Consider the following 13,877-nt stretch of genomic DNA (forward strand, 5'->3'; position numbering starts at 1 on the left):
CTAACAAAACGTGTACTGCTCTAACAGGTGTCTATCCTAGAACACCTGCTGATTCAGTGCTGCAATTACATTTAAAACCAATACAAAGACCCAACTAAAGACCCGCTTGAGTGTCAACAATTCTGCACAACCTAACAAGCAGTTAATAGCTTTAAATGAGTTAAGCTTAACGTCTGTCATCCTGATTAACTGTTTTTGACATACCTGTGACAATCTGCTCAATGCATGTTAGTGGGACATCATGTTCACCAAGGAGGAGGTTTTTATAATGGAATTTCTGAAACACATGAACTCATAGCTATTAATTGCAGTTCTGTGGTTCTCAACCAAATGATACACAGTACATCTTTGAAGAAACAATGATAAAAATCAGGCATGCCTAGACTTTTCTGACATGTACCACCCTTGCCTATTCACAGGCAATTAGAAGTACTGAAACCTGCTTTCTTGTGTTGGTGAAAGCACACCAAAGAGTTTGCAAACCCCTGTGGAATATAAAAAAAAAGCTTCACTATTTGCATTGAATTTACTAGCCTCAAAAATTGCTGGTAGATATTCAACGATCTGAAGTGTAAATTTATATATATATATATATAAAAACTATTACTGTAGTCATCTACTATTAACTCTATTACTGTAATCATAAGAAAGAAAAAAATATGAACTTGACTTTCATGAGGACAAACCCAAAGCTTTCTTTTCATACTATCGAACAGAATTAAACAGATTAAATACGAAGAATTATTCCTCAGTGCTAGTACAGATTTTTCTGTCCAGACAACTGAGTGTTCTGAATCCATCTTGATTATAGTATGCTGCAGGTGGTCACTTATCAGTTTCACATAAAACAAAAGCAGTAACAATCTCAATTCCAGTCAGTAAAGATTAGAGAAGGAAAATACAACCGAACAATAACAACCCTGCATGTACTTAACTTTAACATGCACTTAAATCAACAGCCATTGACACATTGCTTTCAGAGGAACAAGCTTTCAAAATCTTCTACTTTGGCTTATTAGAACAAAGGCAGGGATATGTAGCCAAATTTGATAAATAAGTTTTGACAACTCCTTCATGACAAGGAAAACTTCTTGTCATGAAGATTTCATTTTTTGAAGTAGCTTTTGTCAAGCATACTAACTGTTATTGAAAAAGTATATCTACTTTCAGAGCTTGCCTACTTAATAGAGTATTTCTTTGAAAAGCCCAAAATGAAGGCAGAACAACTGTACTACTGAAAATAACAAAGCTCACAATTTTGATTTCCAAACAGTACTGTGGGCTGTGCTGTTCAAAGAAAACTGGTTAAGGCTTTGAATTTCAGATGTTCTGCTTTGACAAAGGCTTGATTTCTTCCTTCCCTTTTGTCGTCACCTCATCTATGATGAAAGCTCATTTCACAGTTACTTTGTCCTCTGTCAGTAATGCCGAAGAAACCTGGACACATTAAAGGCTTTGCTGATTTGACACTTGTGTAAGAAAAGGAACACTTGAAATTCTCCTCCTTAAGGAGGAACTCGTTTTTATACAATTCCTGCTTTGCCTTTTCCCATTAACTTCCCAATGAAGCCTGCATAATCAGAGGTAACTAGAGCTGGCTGTACTTCCACCCCAAACTCACTCTGTTCTCATATTCTCGGTGAAGGAATAGAACAACAACACATTCAGAACAGGACTGTTTACCCTCATCATTTAGCTTTCTTTGTTTTAGAAGGCATCAGAGCTATATCAGTTTGAGATAAGGATTTAATGAGAATACAAACATTCTATCTATCACATCTGTTGTCACGTTGTAGTAATGTGAGCAATAACAAACCTGTAGTGGCATTGGGTCATCTGTAATAAAGGAAATCTTGAAGTTAGTGCAAACCAATTTGCCCCACAGGTCATATTGACTCGTATCTGTTGCAATGCATTTTCTCACAAAATTGACTTCATTTACCACAATTTCACCTAAAACAGAAAAAGGGGAGGGGGAACAGAATAGCCTATATAAATCTCCAAGGTACACCAATCGTAAGTCTGTGGTACCAAGAACCCCCTCTTTATCCCATTTCAAGTTATATGCAGCTTCCGGGTAAACCCTGTGTTTAATTAACACCACTCCAGAGAGAGGAAGAAAATGATTAAAAAAAACACACACATGAAAAAAACCCACTACCTTTCCAAAATAGGCATTGCTTTGCTTTTAACTGCTTATTATTAGCAATATTGCTAAGCAGTTAAAAGCAAAGAACTACTTCTCTATACCCAGAGATTAAAATCTGCAGTTCTCCACTATTAAAAATTCATTGTTTAAAGTACAGTGTAGTTCAAACCAAAGGCATATGTTAACGTACTCCAGATAGTATTTAATTTAAAAACTGAAATTAGCTAGCTATAGTTAAATACTTTAGAGACTATTATGAACTTCTTGAATTCAGAAGATTAGTGTACAATTAGCTTGCATTTTTAAACTGATGTTCAGGTGATTCCAGAAAAGCAAAACTCGAAGACAAACACATTACACATTCCTTGCAGAGTTTCACAAGTTCCTACACAGTTTCTACTGTGACCATCTGATGAAAGAGACCAATCATGTCAGTTTGCAAAACAGAAGACCCAAATAATTAAAAAGCCATTAAGTTATCTGAGATGAGCTATGAAATAAAAAAGCATATAGGCAGATGTAAATGAGGACTATTTAAATAAAAAGGAAAGAAAAGGGTAAATCCCTGTATTTAGGGCTGCTTTTTAGTCTCACAACAGAAGTTTCTGGAAGCTAAATGGTAATTTAATTCTTCATGAAGAAAATAGTCGTTTAATTTACTCCTATATAGGGCTATCACTTCTGTCATCAGATAAACCACTTCCTTCTGCTGCTGTCTGCTGTAAATAGTGTGGTAATGGAAGCGTGTTCAAGAAAAGTGTAATTTTATTTCAGCTGTTGTTTTTTTGTTTGTTTCTTAAAGACTAAGGACTAAAGGTTGCTAAAGACTAATTTGCAGGCCATACCTAGTCCCTAAAATGTCATCTCAATGTCCTACGCTTTGCAAGAAAACGGTCTGTTCTTTAAGCAACTATACTAATGGCAGTAATCAGTTATCTGTACCCCCAACAAGTATGTATATAGCTTTGAATGAATCTACCATCGCTCTACTGATACAGAGGAGGTTATAGCACCCAAGGAACCATATATTCAAAGACCTCTCCTTAGCATTCCAAGCACTGGAGCACCTGACTCTGGGAACGCACATTTTGCTACTCTCGAGTTCCAGTCTCTGTGCATGCTCCTCACCCTAAGCTACTTAGTCACGCTGCTGCGTTAGCTCTCTTGCCCCTAACATGATTGGGCATTAGCCTGCAAGTCACCAAAACCTGCAGCAGAGTCCCTCCTCTTAGTTCAGCTGTCATAAACAAAAATCTATTGGATTAACTGTGGTCTTGAGCTGGCAAAATTACAGTGAGTATTCTGCAGGGTTGTGGGGTCCTTTCAGAGTTAGGAGACATAAGGGGATGACTTTCACTGACCTATGGTTATTAGGTACATTAACAGAAGTGAGAAGAGTTGGGAAGGTGCTCCGGGGACAAGCAGACATGCTGGAGCTTAAAACTGTTTTTCTCAAACATCACTAAACTATGGTTAAATAAGCCTTTGAATTTGAGGAAAAAGAAAAGAAAAAAACAGATTCCAACAGCTTCAGTACAAATAGTTAAAGTTCAGCCAAGTGCACAGCAACTGAAGACAATGTCTCATTAATAGGGTACATGAAAAGGACAGGACCTACTTCTGTTAAACATTGTATTGAAATAGTTTCATTTCTTTTAGTGGAGTCTGGCCTGAAGCCTCTTGATGTCCAGTGTTTTTTCTAATAAACTATTTGCCTCAATAACTGCAAAAGCACAAACTGTGTATTTAAGCAATTTCTTCTCACAGTTGGTGTTAATCTTCAACTATTCATTGCTGAGTTCTCAGTCACATTCTGCCTGCCAAACTTCCTCCCTCCACAAGTCAGTTCTTCCAAACCTAAGTAGTTTATAGTCTTGCCTCTCTCAAGTGCGCTGGTACATCATCGCATTTCTAATAAAAAGATATGGAGTTCCAAATATACCATAAAATGGAAGTGTCAAAGGCAGGTATTTTCCATATAACATCCTCTTATCTGTTATCAAGTGGAATATTCTTTTACTACCACGCACTCTTGCTAAAAGCAAATTACTATTACCAAACTATTCCTGTACTTTGCATCTCTGATGCTATAAAACAGTAGGGAAATAAGAGATCCATTACTGTTCTCATGCAAAATCATTCCATTTGGATCAACTACAGTTTAAAATATGCCTGACACATTGTTCATTTTAGTAAAGCCAGTCCTTTTTATTTCTTTCCTCTGTTCCTCATAATTGTGTAGCTACACTACAACATGCTAATACTAATCCTGTTTTAGTGCAACTTTATTTGCATTTCTTCCAACACGAATACATTATAGATTTTTTGGCCTCACTTGGATCTTCCGCTTTGCAGAAGTTTACATCCCTAACAGAGAACTGTCAGTTTTGAAGGTGAGTATTATAACAGGGCAAGACAGAGAACACGCATAGTGATTTCAACTGAAGGGTTTAAACATATTTGCAACTGAAGCACGAGAAAGTTTGCAATGCAAATGCAAAGTAGATGCAGTTTTCAAAAGCCTCAAACTGAATTTGTAAATAACAGGTGTGGAATTTTATATTGACCCTCATTTGGATGTCTATAGTGAGAAACAGAAAAAAGTGTAAGCCTTCCAAACTTAACACAACTTTAGTAAAGCTGCTAAACAGAAGTAGTAACAAGCCGGTTTTATACAATGAAACCTTACTTTAGTTGTAGTTCAGTAGGTGATTTTTCTATACAAGTGTCAACAACAGAGCTATTCAGAGATATTACACTGCACATTTTTACAATGTAGCTGCTGCTTTTTCCAGTAAACAGTCACAAGCTGTTCCAGACACGGAACAGCAGTCAACACTTCCATGTGACTTGAACAGTCAAAGAATGATCTCAGGAGACAAGAGCAGTTTGTTTAAACTCTGACAGGAAACCAGAAGAAAAATTACAGGTTGCCACCCTTAAATATAAAGCCTAATCGTGATTATAAAAATATTTCTACACCGAATACATGAATCACAAAAATAACAGGAGAGACTACAGGATTTACCCAACACACACCTTCCATGGAAAATACAGCTTCAGAAACTGCTAAATTTCAGACAAATTCCGCTAAACTTCCCAAAAGTACATGTAACTTGACTTGTCCATATTTTAGACATTAAGAGAATCTGTGCCATGTTACGTATCTAATCCTCCACAATACATAACACTTGACAACGCATATGCAATTCAGAAAGCACAGCAAGCATGCACGGGAACAAGAGGCAGCAGAGGCAAAACTAAAAAAGCTGAATTCAGTGATCATCAGCAGAATCAGTCATCAATGCACGTGGCAGCTGTTGTGCACATTCTGCACTTTTTTGTTCCTCCACATTGGAGTCTGGCTAAAAGTGAGCCTGGTCTAGCATCCTCGTTCACTAATGTTGCAAGTGATTATACCCAATTAAGAAAACAGAAATACAGCTTGTTTGTGCAAGAGACACACTCTATAAAGTTCTCAATAAAAAAAGTTATCTCAAGCTGTCATTTAACAATTAAAAACATGCATTAATGAATTCACTTGTATTTAGAAAGATGTAAGCTTAAAACTGTTCCAAAATGGTTAATGAACAATTACCTTTTATAAGTTGCTGCTGAGTAAGTTTTCAAAAACAGTGTAAGTAGCTGAAATTCACAGCATCTTCACTCATTTAGCCGCACTTTTTCTTGTGGTTAGATTACAAAAATTGTACAGGTTTATTAGCATGCTCTAGGCATTTAGATGTAAATGTCGCTAATCCATTTGTACAAGGAATCTTCTGTTCAGTGTGCTCAACCACTACCAAACTTAAGAAAAAGTAGCTGTAAGCTCATGAAAAAAAATCTTTTCTAATTTTCTTGAGCTCTTACAAAGTATTTAGGGATGAAGGTATTATAAAGGCCAAAGAGCTGCACAATATAATAGATATCACCCATCTCCCCCCCTCCTTTTCCAGTATAATCTATGCTTAAGTTTCCGTACATCTGCAGAATGCAAAACAAAGTAAAAGCGTTTTTCCAAAAGGACAGCTCAATGCTGTGATTAATCGGGAATAAAACCCAATTTGGACATATTCCATTTGCATTAGTTTTGAACAGGAGAACCTTGCATTTCTGTCCAAAATCTATGCTCACCACTGTTTGGTCTGTTTTAAATGCACAGCACCAAAAAAGCTTGCTTTGTCGAAGTGATTAGAAAATTTGTTATTAAAGTATCATGTAAGAATATTACACAGTTCTTCTAGTGTGCTAACAAACAAAGAAACATCATGACTGACTTAGTTAAATTTCAGAAATAGCAAGGAAAAACATAGCAAAACCAGACTTTTTGGTCAAAGTCTTCAAAGAACTATTCATTTACTGTTTGTAATTACAAGATTTAAATGGGCATTTGTCCAGTAATAGATAACAGCTGTGAATCTTGCAAAAAAGAAATTGACCATAGGAGGGATCTGAAAACACGCCGCTTTTCTTAACTAGCATGGGATGCTCCACAAAATCTTCACGTCCCCACGCCCCAGTGGAAAGTGAAGGATGCAAGATCATGAAGCAGCCAGCCAAAGGGAGTTCATGCGGTGAGAAGAGATCGTCCATCCATTACAAGGCAGGCTCTCATTAGCAACCAGATCCAAAGCAAACTATTACAGCACATTACAATTCTTGATCACACTTAAAGAATTGCTTTAATCCAGCGCAAATCTGTATTACTACTAAAATGCAAACAGTTCACGTTCATTCCCATCTCAGCCCTTGCACAGCACTACCATTTGAGAAAGACTTTGTTAGTCATGACAGAGAAACAACTCAGTTGAAAAATTATTCTGACGTATTTCCCCTCCTTTTTTTCTTGTCAGTCCTGATATGAATTGAATTAGGTCTGATCTGGCTTGTGCTACAGTTACCCAAACACAAGTGTCAGCACAAAGTCGTTAATAGGAGAACACATCTGTAATGATGAAAATGAAAGAATGAACTGTCCTTCTTGGCATCACTATGGATTTTTAGGCTGAATTACAACAATCCTATCACCAAAAAAAAGTTTAGCAATGATTTGGTCACAGTTCTGTAACATGAGCAGCAGAGAAGCCAGCGACGAGGGAGAGTGTTTTGGTTCTTTTCAGTTTGGCTACATGAACAACAAATTCCCAAATCCTAACTTAGTTTAAACAGTATAATCAGTAACAATCTGAGATGACTGCTTCTCAGGGTTTTATAACTATGTTGTCAACACAAGTTACAGATGCTGTTCTGAACTTGTAAAATACTTAATTTTAAGCCAACCCTCAGTCAGTCAATACAGAAATACACATTCCTTAGAAATTAGTTTGCTGAAAACTTATTTCATTGGAAATGAATATAACTGCCATGAGACAAAAAAAAAATGCAGTTGGTGAGCTGACCATTCACAATCTTCACTAACATTTTATTCCCCTTCTGGTCTTTATGACATGTGGCATTAATGGAACTTCTTTGCAGAATGTGCATGGTGAAACATTAAAATATTTAATTGTAAAGTGCGTTTGGACTTCCACCTTTAAGGAATGATTTCTGTATTGCACTACAGATAAGCTGCTGCAAATGGGAAGTAACTTTTGTACAAATACTTAAAACATATTACTAGTCAGGAACCGTAACAAATACATGTTATGTATTCATAACAAAGAAAGCAGAACTGACTCCACCCAGTAAAATCCATTTGTAAGACAGTATCTGGAACTTAGATCTTGCATGCAGACTGCTTTGGTAGTACTTGTATGATGCCATGCCTTAAAAAAAAAATAAAAAAAAGGAAAAACAAAAACAAAACAAGCAGTTAACTGAACCCAAAGCATGCCTGAAGATTTACTGAGTCAAACAAACAAATAAAAAAGCTATAATAGTAAAGAGCACTTACTATATACTTACAGTAAGTGATGCCTCAATTATTCTAAATATAACTAAAATGCCTGGTTCTTTTCTAAACTTCTGACAGTATGAAAGATGAGTTTGCAGAAAGCTGCTGTTTCAGTTTTCAAATCTAGAATTTAATTAAATAAAACTTTTGGCAAACTGCTTAGCATAAACTAAAAAACCCTACATCAGAAAAGTGTTATGGGAATGTATCATTTTCCAAATAGTCATTCTGGTTTCTCTAATTTAGCTGTTCTGAAATGTTGAAAATAATTTCACGCTCACATATGGCACTCATTCCTCAAACATGGTGAAATTACAAAGGTATTTCACTCATCTAATATCACAACACCAACTTCAATAATAATAAAAAAATAGAAAACTTTTACATTAACATTTAAATTTCAAATAAAAAACCTGAAGGAAAAAGGAAAAAGCCCCTAGCCCTGCAATACGATGTCTTAATCAGCTACACAATGAGTAAGAGAGCCTCAGTTAGCAAACCACAATGCTGGAAATGAGAATCAACAGTCAAGTATGCTTTGGAAATGACCAGTACCTGACTTCATACAAGTTCAATGTAGTTACCAGCACTGATAGGCCATCACTATTCACCATCAACAGATGAGTAACGCAATACCTGTCTGAGTATCAGCAACTCATTCCACAATTATACATGGGAAAGGGCACTGACAGTAACAACATTATTACTTGTACCAAGCAATTAAACAACCCCAGTTTCCAATTTGAGGTGCTAAACCAAGAGATTACACCCAGTATACAAGAAAAGCAGACCTGACAACTCTCTAGGGTTACACATTCAGCTCACTAACTTAGTCTCTGCTTCTCACCCCACTGTCACAGGGCTGGCACTCACACTCCAACACCCTGACCTCTCTTCTCCAGAGCTGGGATATCAGAAACCAAATGAAAATGCCAAGAGGCACAGGGGTTCAAAGCAGACAGAGAACATATCTGGGGTACTACGTGCGATGGTGTCTCACCAAAAAGTGTACTCTCCTCCTCCTATCACAAGATGCATTGCAGCTGCTGTGGAACACATGAGTCAATGTTCTAAAGATTTGCAAAGCAAAAAAAAAAAAAAAAAAAAAAAGAGAAAGCTATCTGGAAGCTATCTTAAGAGAGAATCAGACGCTTATTGATACTGTCTTAAAAGTTCCCACAATTAAATTTCTACAATCAGTTGCCTATCAAAGGGCACAGTATCCAAAAAAAAAAATCCAAAACCAAAAAGCAGGTGGTAAAGCCAATCCAATAGACATTATTAAACAAAAAAAAATATATATCCATTAGTGAAAATCTTGAACACAATATGCAGTTACAACTCATCAAGAAGACAGCACAACTGGAGAATGTTCAGAGGTAATCAAAAGGACGATGAGAGATAAGCAAAGATTCCTTGTTAGGACCAACTAAGATGACTGCTAAAGACAGAGAAACATCAGACATGTGACAATTAAGTCTGAAAATCATGAGTCACATGGATTAGAGGAGTAGAGTTTGATGTTTGCTGTGTGAGGGAAGAACTAGGACGTATCCAAAGAAACTAGATGGTGCTAGGCTGAGAACAAACCAACAAAGGTAGTCTGTAACAGCACATAATTAAATTGCCAAACTCCTAACCAGAGGAAGCTGTGGGTGGCAGAAGTTTACATGGCTTTAAGAAAGCAATCAGATCGATTCCTGCAAGAAACATGCAGCCAGAGGAATTAAATATGAAAGCACCACCCCTATGATGCTCTACGATGCCTCACTTGGAGCTCCCCATTATGTTAGTCTGAAATGAAAGTCCCTGTGCCACACATTGAGGGAAGCAGAGAGGGCAGAAAAGGCAGCTGGGTGCTCTGCTGGCCTTGCTCTCCCCTTCCCGGGCACCTGCTGCTGGCCACTGTCAGTGGGAGGCAGCATCCGACCCAGCCCGGCTGTACTTGGACCTGCTCATGAACAGGTCTGCAGTTGCCTTCTGTGATCTAGCCCCAAAATGTGGTGCAGACACAAGAAGACTACAAATAACTGTTTTGCAACAGCAGTTTGCCACCAATGTTCCCTTAATGTCAGCAGGTGTTAATGATAAAAATACTATTCTAACTCAGTTCACTGCTATGATTTTACTGTGTAAACTTTTAAAAATAAAAGCGACTCAACTACTTCTAGCCAGTTTGTAAAAATCTTACAAATAGCAAATTAAGTTAAGCAATTAGCAGATTAGTATACAAAGCAACACTAAAATAATCAGTGCAAGCGAGTACCACGATTCGGGAGGAACGATCCTTTCCTCACGCTTCACCGGATGTCCCAGAAGTTACACGATCTCTGCAGAACAGCTGGTGTGAGCAACTGGCAGGACTTTTCTGCCTGATCATGCCCACACCCCAGAAGAGCACTGCTCACACTACAGACACTGGACTAGTTCTTCATCCATCCATGTATAGCTCCTCTCTGTGCTTTGTTTTTCCAATAAGATCATAAAAGCATACACTGCATTATATTCCAGCTATGTTGTACAATTTTCTTTGAAAGCTTTGGTTGATGTCTCAAAAATGCTAGACACTGATGTGGAAAATGTGCTACAATTTATTACCAGAACAAAGCACGCCTTCATGATTTAGTTTAGTATCATCAATAATGTTAAACGAAGCACAACTTTAACTTCATTCTCCCCTAAAGTACACAAGCTAATTACTTACTAGCCAGACAAGTTGCTTTAATAGACTGTCTAGCAGACTACTTGCCATTCCTCTGTTTTCCTCTTGGATATACTTATAAACCAAGCTATAAAAACAAACAAATAAAAGTGAAACCATTGCACAGGCCAACTCTTCAACTAAATCAGCAAAAATACTTGATCAGGAGTATAGACTAGGAAAATGGAATTACAGAAAAAAGAAAACATTTCTCTAATTCCATCTTAAAACTTTACCACGTTTTTTTGAAGGAAATTAATCCAAATTCTATAAAAAAATATTTGCTTTTCACTATAGCAGTATCATTGTTGCCACTAACAACCATTTTATTTTTATTTTTTTTACTTGCTTTAAATGATGTCTGTTGCTCTTCTTAAAGCCACACCTTGGTCAAGGTACACAGTTCCATGGGAATTATAGGCTTTTGTTCCAAAAGCTGAAGAGATGCATCTCTATTCGTCTGGACACCAGGGGAAACTTTGTAAAGAAACTCTATAAGATCAAAGTTCATGCTAATGTAAATTCCAAGGACTTTATTTTTTAATAAAAACCTCATAATTTTATAACCTGACTCATATCATTTCCATGTCTGGAACTCCCTTTCCTAACCTCCACTGCATAAAAATACCAGTTTGGCAGCAGGGTGTTTAACTAGTGTCCTACTTTAGAATTCAATTTTTAGTAAACTACTCCCTCAAAATGATTACGTTAGGAATTTCATACTTAATATAGCTATTTGCAGTTTTTGATGATTGCTAAATTAATTAACTGTTTGTGCTAATATATTTTAGTTCCAGAATAACTCCTTAAAAAATCCACTAATTAAAAGACAATAATCAACATTCAGCCGCTCAGGTTTGACTCTGTTTCCAAGAGCAAAAGCAACTTCACGCTACTATTAAGGTCAGGATGTTAGAAATACCATACTCAAATTGTATTTGCAGGGGAGTACAAGTCAGCTTTAATGTAATTAAATGAGTTGGAATTTGGCCAGAAACTTAGGTTATGACAAATCCAAAAGCCCATCTACCCAACAGTACAATGTGTATTTGTTTATGCAGTTTTCTACTGCACTAGCTGATGACCAGAAAAAAAAGGCACTTAGGCTCAAATGAAACTCTTCCTGTTTAAGGTTAAGTCATTTAAAATAAGTCACTTCTAAACTTTACCCCGCCCTCATACAGACTGATGCTCACAAAAAGATTTTGTCACAACTGCTCTGTAGCTGTACACAGCAGTGAATTTTATCACAGAATAATTCAAAATAGCATCTCGGAATGATTTGAAGACAGAAAGTTTAATAGCAGTATTAATTCTGTGCTCTGAGTCCCATTCTTTCAATCACTTTCTATATTACCGAGAGCAACTTAACTACAAGTGTCCCCAAAGCCATGAAATGTTGATTTCAGAAACAGCACAAACAAGGGAAATGAGAAAAGATGCAAACCTGGGATAAATATAAGCCAGATGAGGAAAAACAAACCCAGTCAGCACCGTTTCAAGTGCACTTTGGAGTTTCACAAAGGAAGAATTAACCACGCAGCAAAACGTTACTGCACGTGGGTTGTTTTCTGTAACTGCTCATGCACATGCCCCACAGTAAATGCAAGATGTGTTACATTTTGAGAAGAGCAATCTCGTACTGCCTTGCGTTTACTGTGGAATGTCTCGGGGAAGAACATGCAGTCACTTCCTTGTGAGTCAAAGACCTTGGATGAATTACAACTGCAACATAACCAAGAAGATTCCAACTGTTAAGCAGAAGTTTAGCAAGCGTAAAAATATGTCCAATACTGAGCGCTCTTAGCAATGCATCTCAGAGTATTCACACCCCATGCAAAATCTGTATACTTTTACTTCATGAAAAAGGTTCAGTCAGCTGGTATTTAATCTTTCAGCTGAATCTCTTCCACAAGATTCCAGCCTCTTAAGGTACCTCACTGGACCATACCATATATTAATTAGCATAGCTGAATTAACAACAGTTCCATGTGAAGAAGTGAGAGAAATAATTCTGAAGATTAACTTTTTTATTCTACTGATCACTTTGAAAGTTAGCAGGCTTTATCAACTTTGACAATGCGATAGCAAAAGCTTCCTATATTACTGTGTGTGTAAATTTATATTTGGTAATATATACACTCTAAATGCTAAGAAAAAAAATACATTATGAAGTTCTGTTTTAAACTTAGAAATTACCCTTAAGAACAGCAAGCTTTGGAGCGTGCCAAATTTATGGCTGTGATGTAGTTTGCAATTAAAGTAATCTTGAAAACAGTAGACTGTTCCGTTAGTATCTGAAAAAGGCTTTTGGAAATGCTCACTGATCAAAACATGTTTTCATATTTAAAATAAGACATAGTCTTTGGTAAATGAAGTCATGAACAGCTTAGAACTGTATACCTATGTAATTATGAACAATAAGAAGAACATTGCTTTTCTCATCCACACATTAAAAAGAGTAGTCTGCACAGGTTTACAGACAGGTTCCAAAATAACCTAACAGCTACGTATTCAATAAGAGCACGTGAACACAGACAGCATTAGAAGTCTTCTAATACACGAGTCAATCGTAACTACTTGGTGGAAGTTCTACACATACTTTCCTTTAAAATAAAGGAAGACCACAACACATGCTATAGCAGTGAGTTCAACCCACCTGTAAAGGTCTGGCTGCCTGAGAAAAATGTAATTACTAACGCAGTCTTCCTAGAAATACCACAAAAGCTGCAAAATTTGCAGTAGTTCCATTTCAAGTACTCACAATAGAATAAAAACATTATTCTACACATAGTAAATGATCACACAGGCAAAACTGCTTACGTATTTATTTAGCATTTCAGGTTTAGGTAAACAGGTTAGAACAGCACTCTACAGACTAGCATGTCACTAGATTTTCCTGCTTGGTTAGAAGTTTCACTCTCGAAGAGCATGCTAAGATTAAAATATACTGAAATCAATAAACACAGAAAAACAGGGAAAACAATTTACATATTACCACTCCTACTAAAATAAACAGAAGTTTTAAATACATATTTTTTATCTGCCAAATTTCTGGCTTACACCTACCTGGCAAAAGTATTGGTTCCAGTTTTTTAATCCTGGGCTCTGCAGTTATATGGTCTTCAGACTGG

At 36.7% G+C, this 13,877-nt stretch overlaps 1 protein-coding gene across 1 annotated transcript in view; it reads right to left on the minus strand.

Moving 5' to 3' along the window:
- MTMR10 (myotubularin related protein 10) overlaps positions 1-13,877 on the minus strand; it is a 38,971-nt gene that overhangs the window by 23,701 nt on the left and 1,393 nt on the right. The window contains exons 2-4 of the mRNA XM_080608071.1: positions 13,813-13,873; positions 1,817-1,953; positions 205-277 (exon numbers count right to left, since the gene is read on the minus strand). Coding sequence (XP_080464197.1) covers positions 205-277; positions 1,817-1,953; positions 13,813-13,873 — 271 coding nt within the window. The remainder of the gene's footprint in view (positions 1-204; positions 278-1,816; positions 1,954-13,812; positions 13,874-13,877) is intronic.

The sequence above is a fragment of the Anser brachyrhynchus genome, assembly GCF_964034855.1.
Source record: "Anser brachyrhynchus genome assembly, chromosome: 11".
NCBI lineage: Eukaryota > Metazoa > Chordata > Aves > Anseriformes > Anatidae > Anser > Anser brachyrhynchus.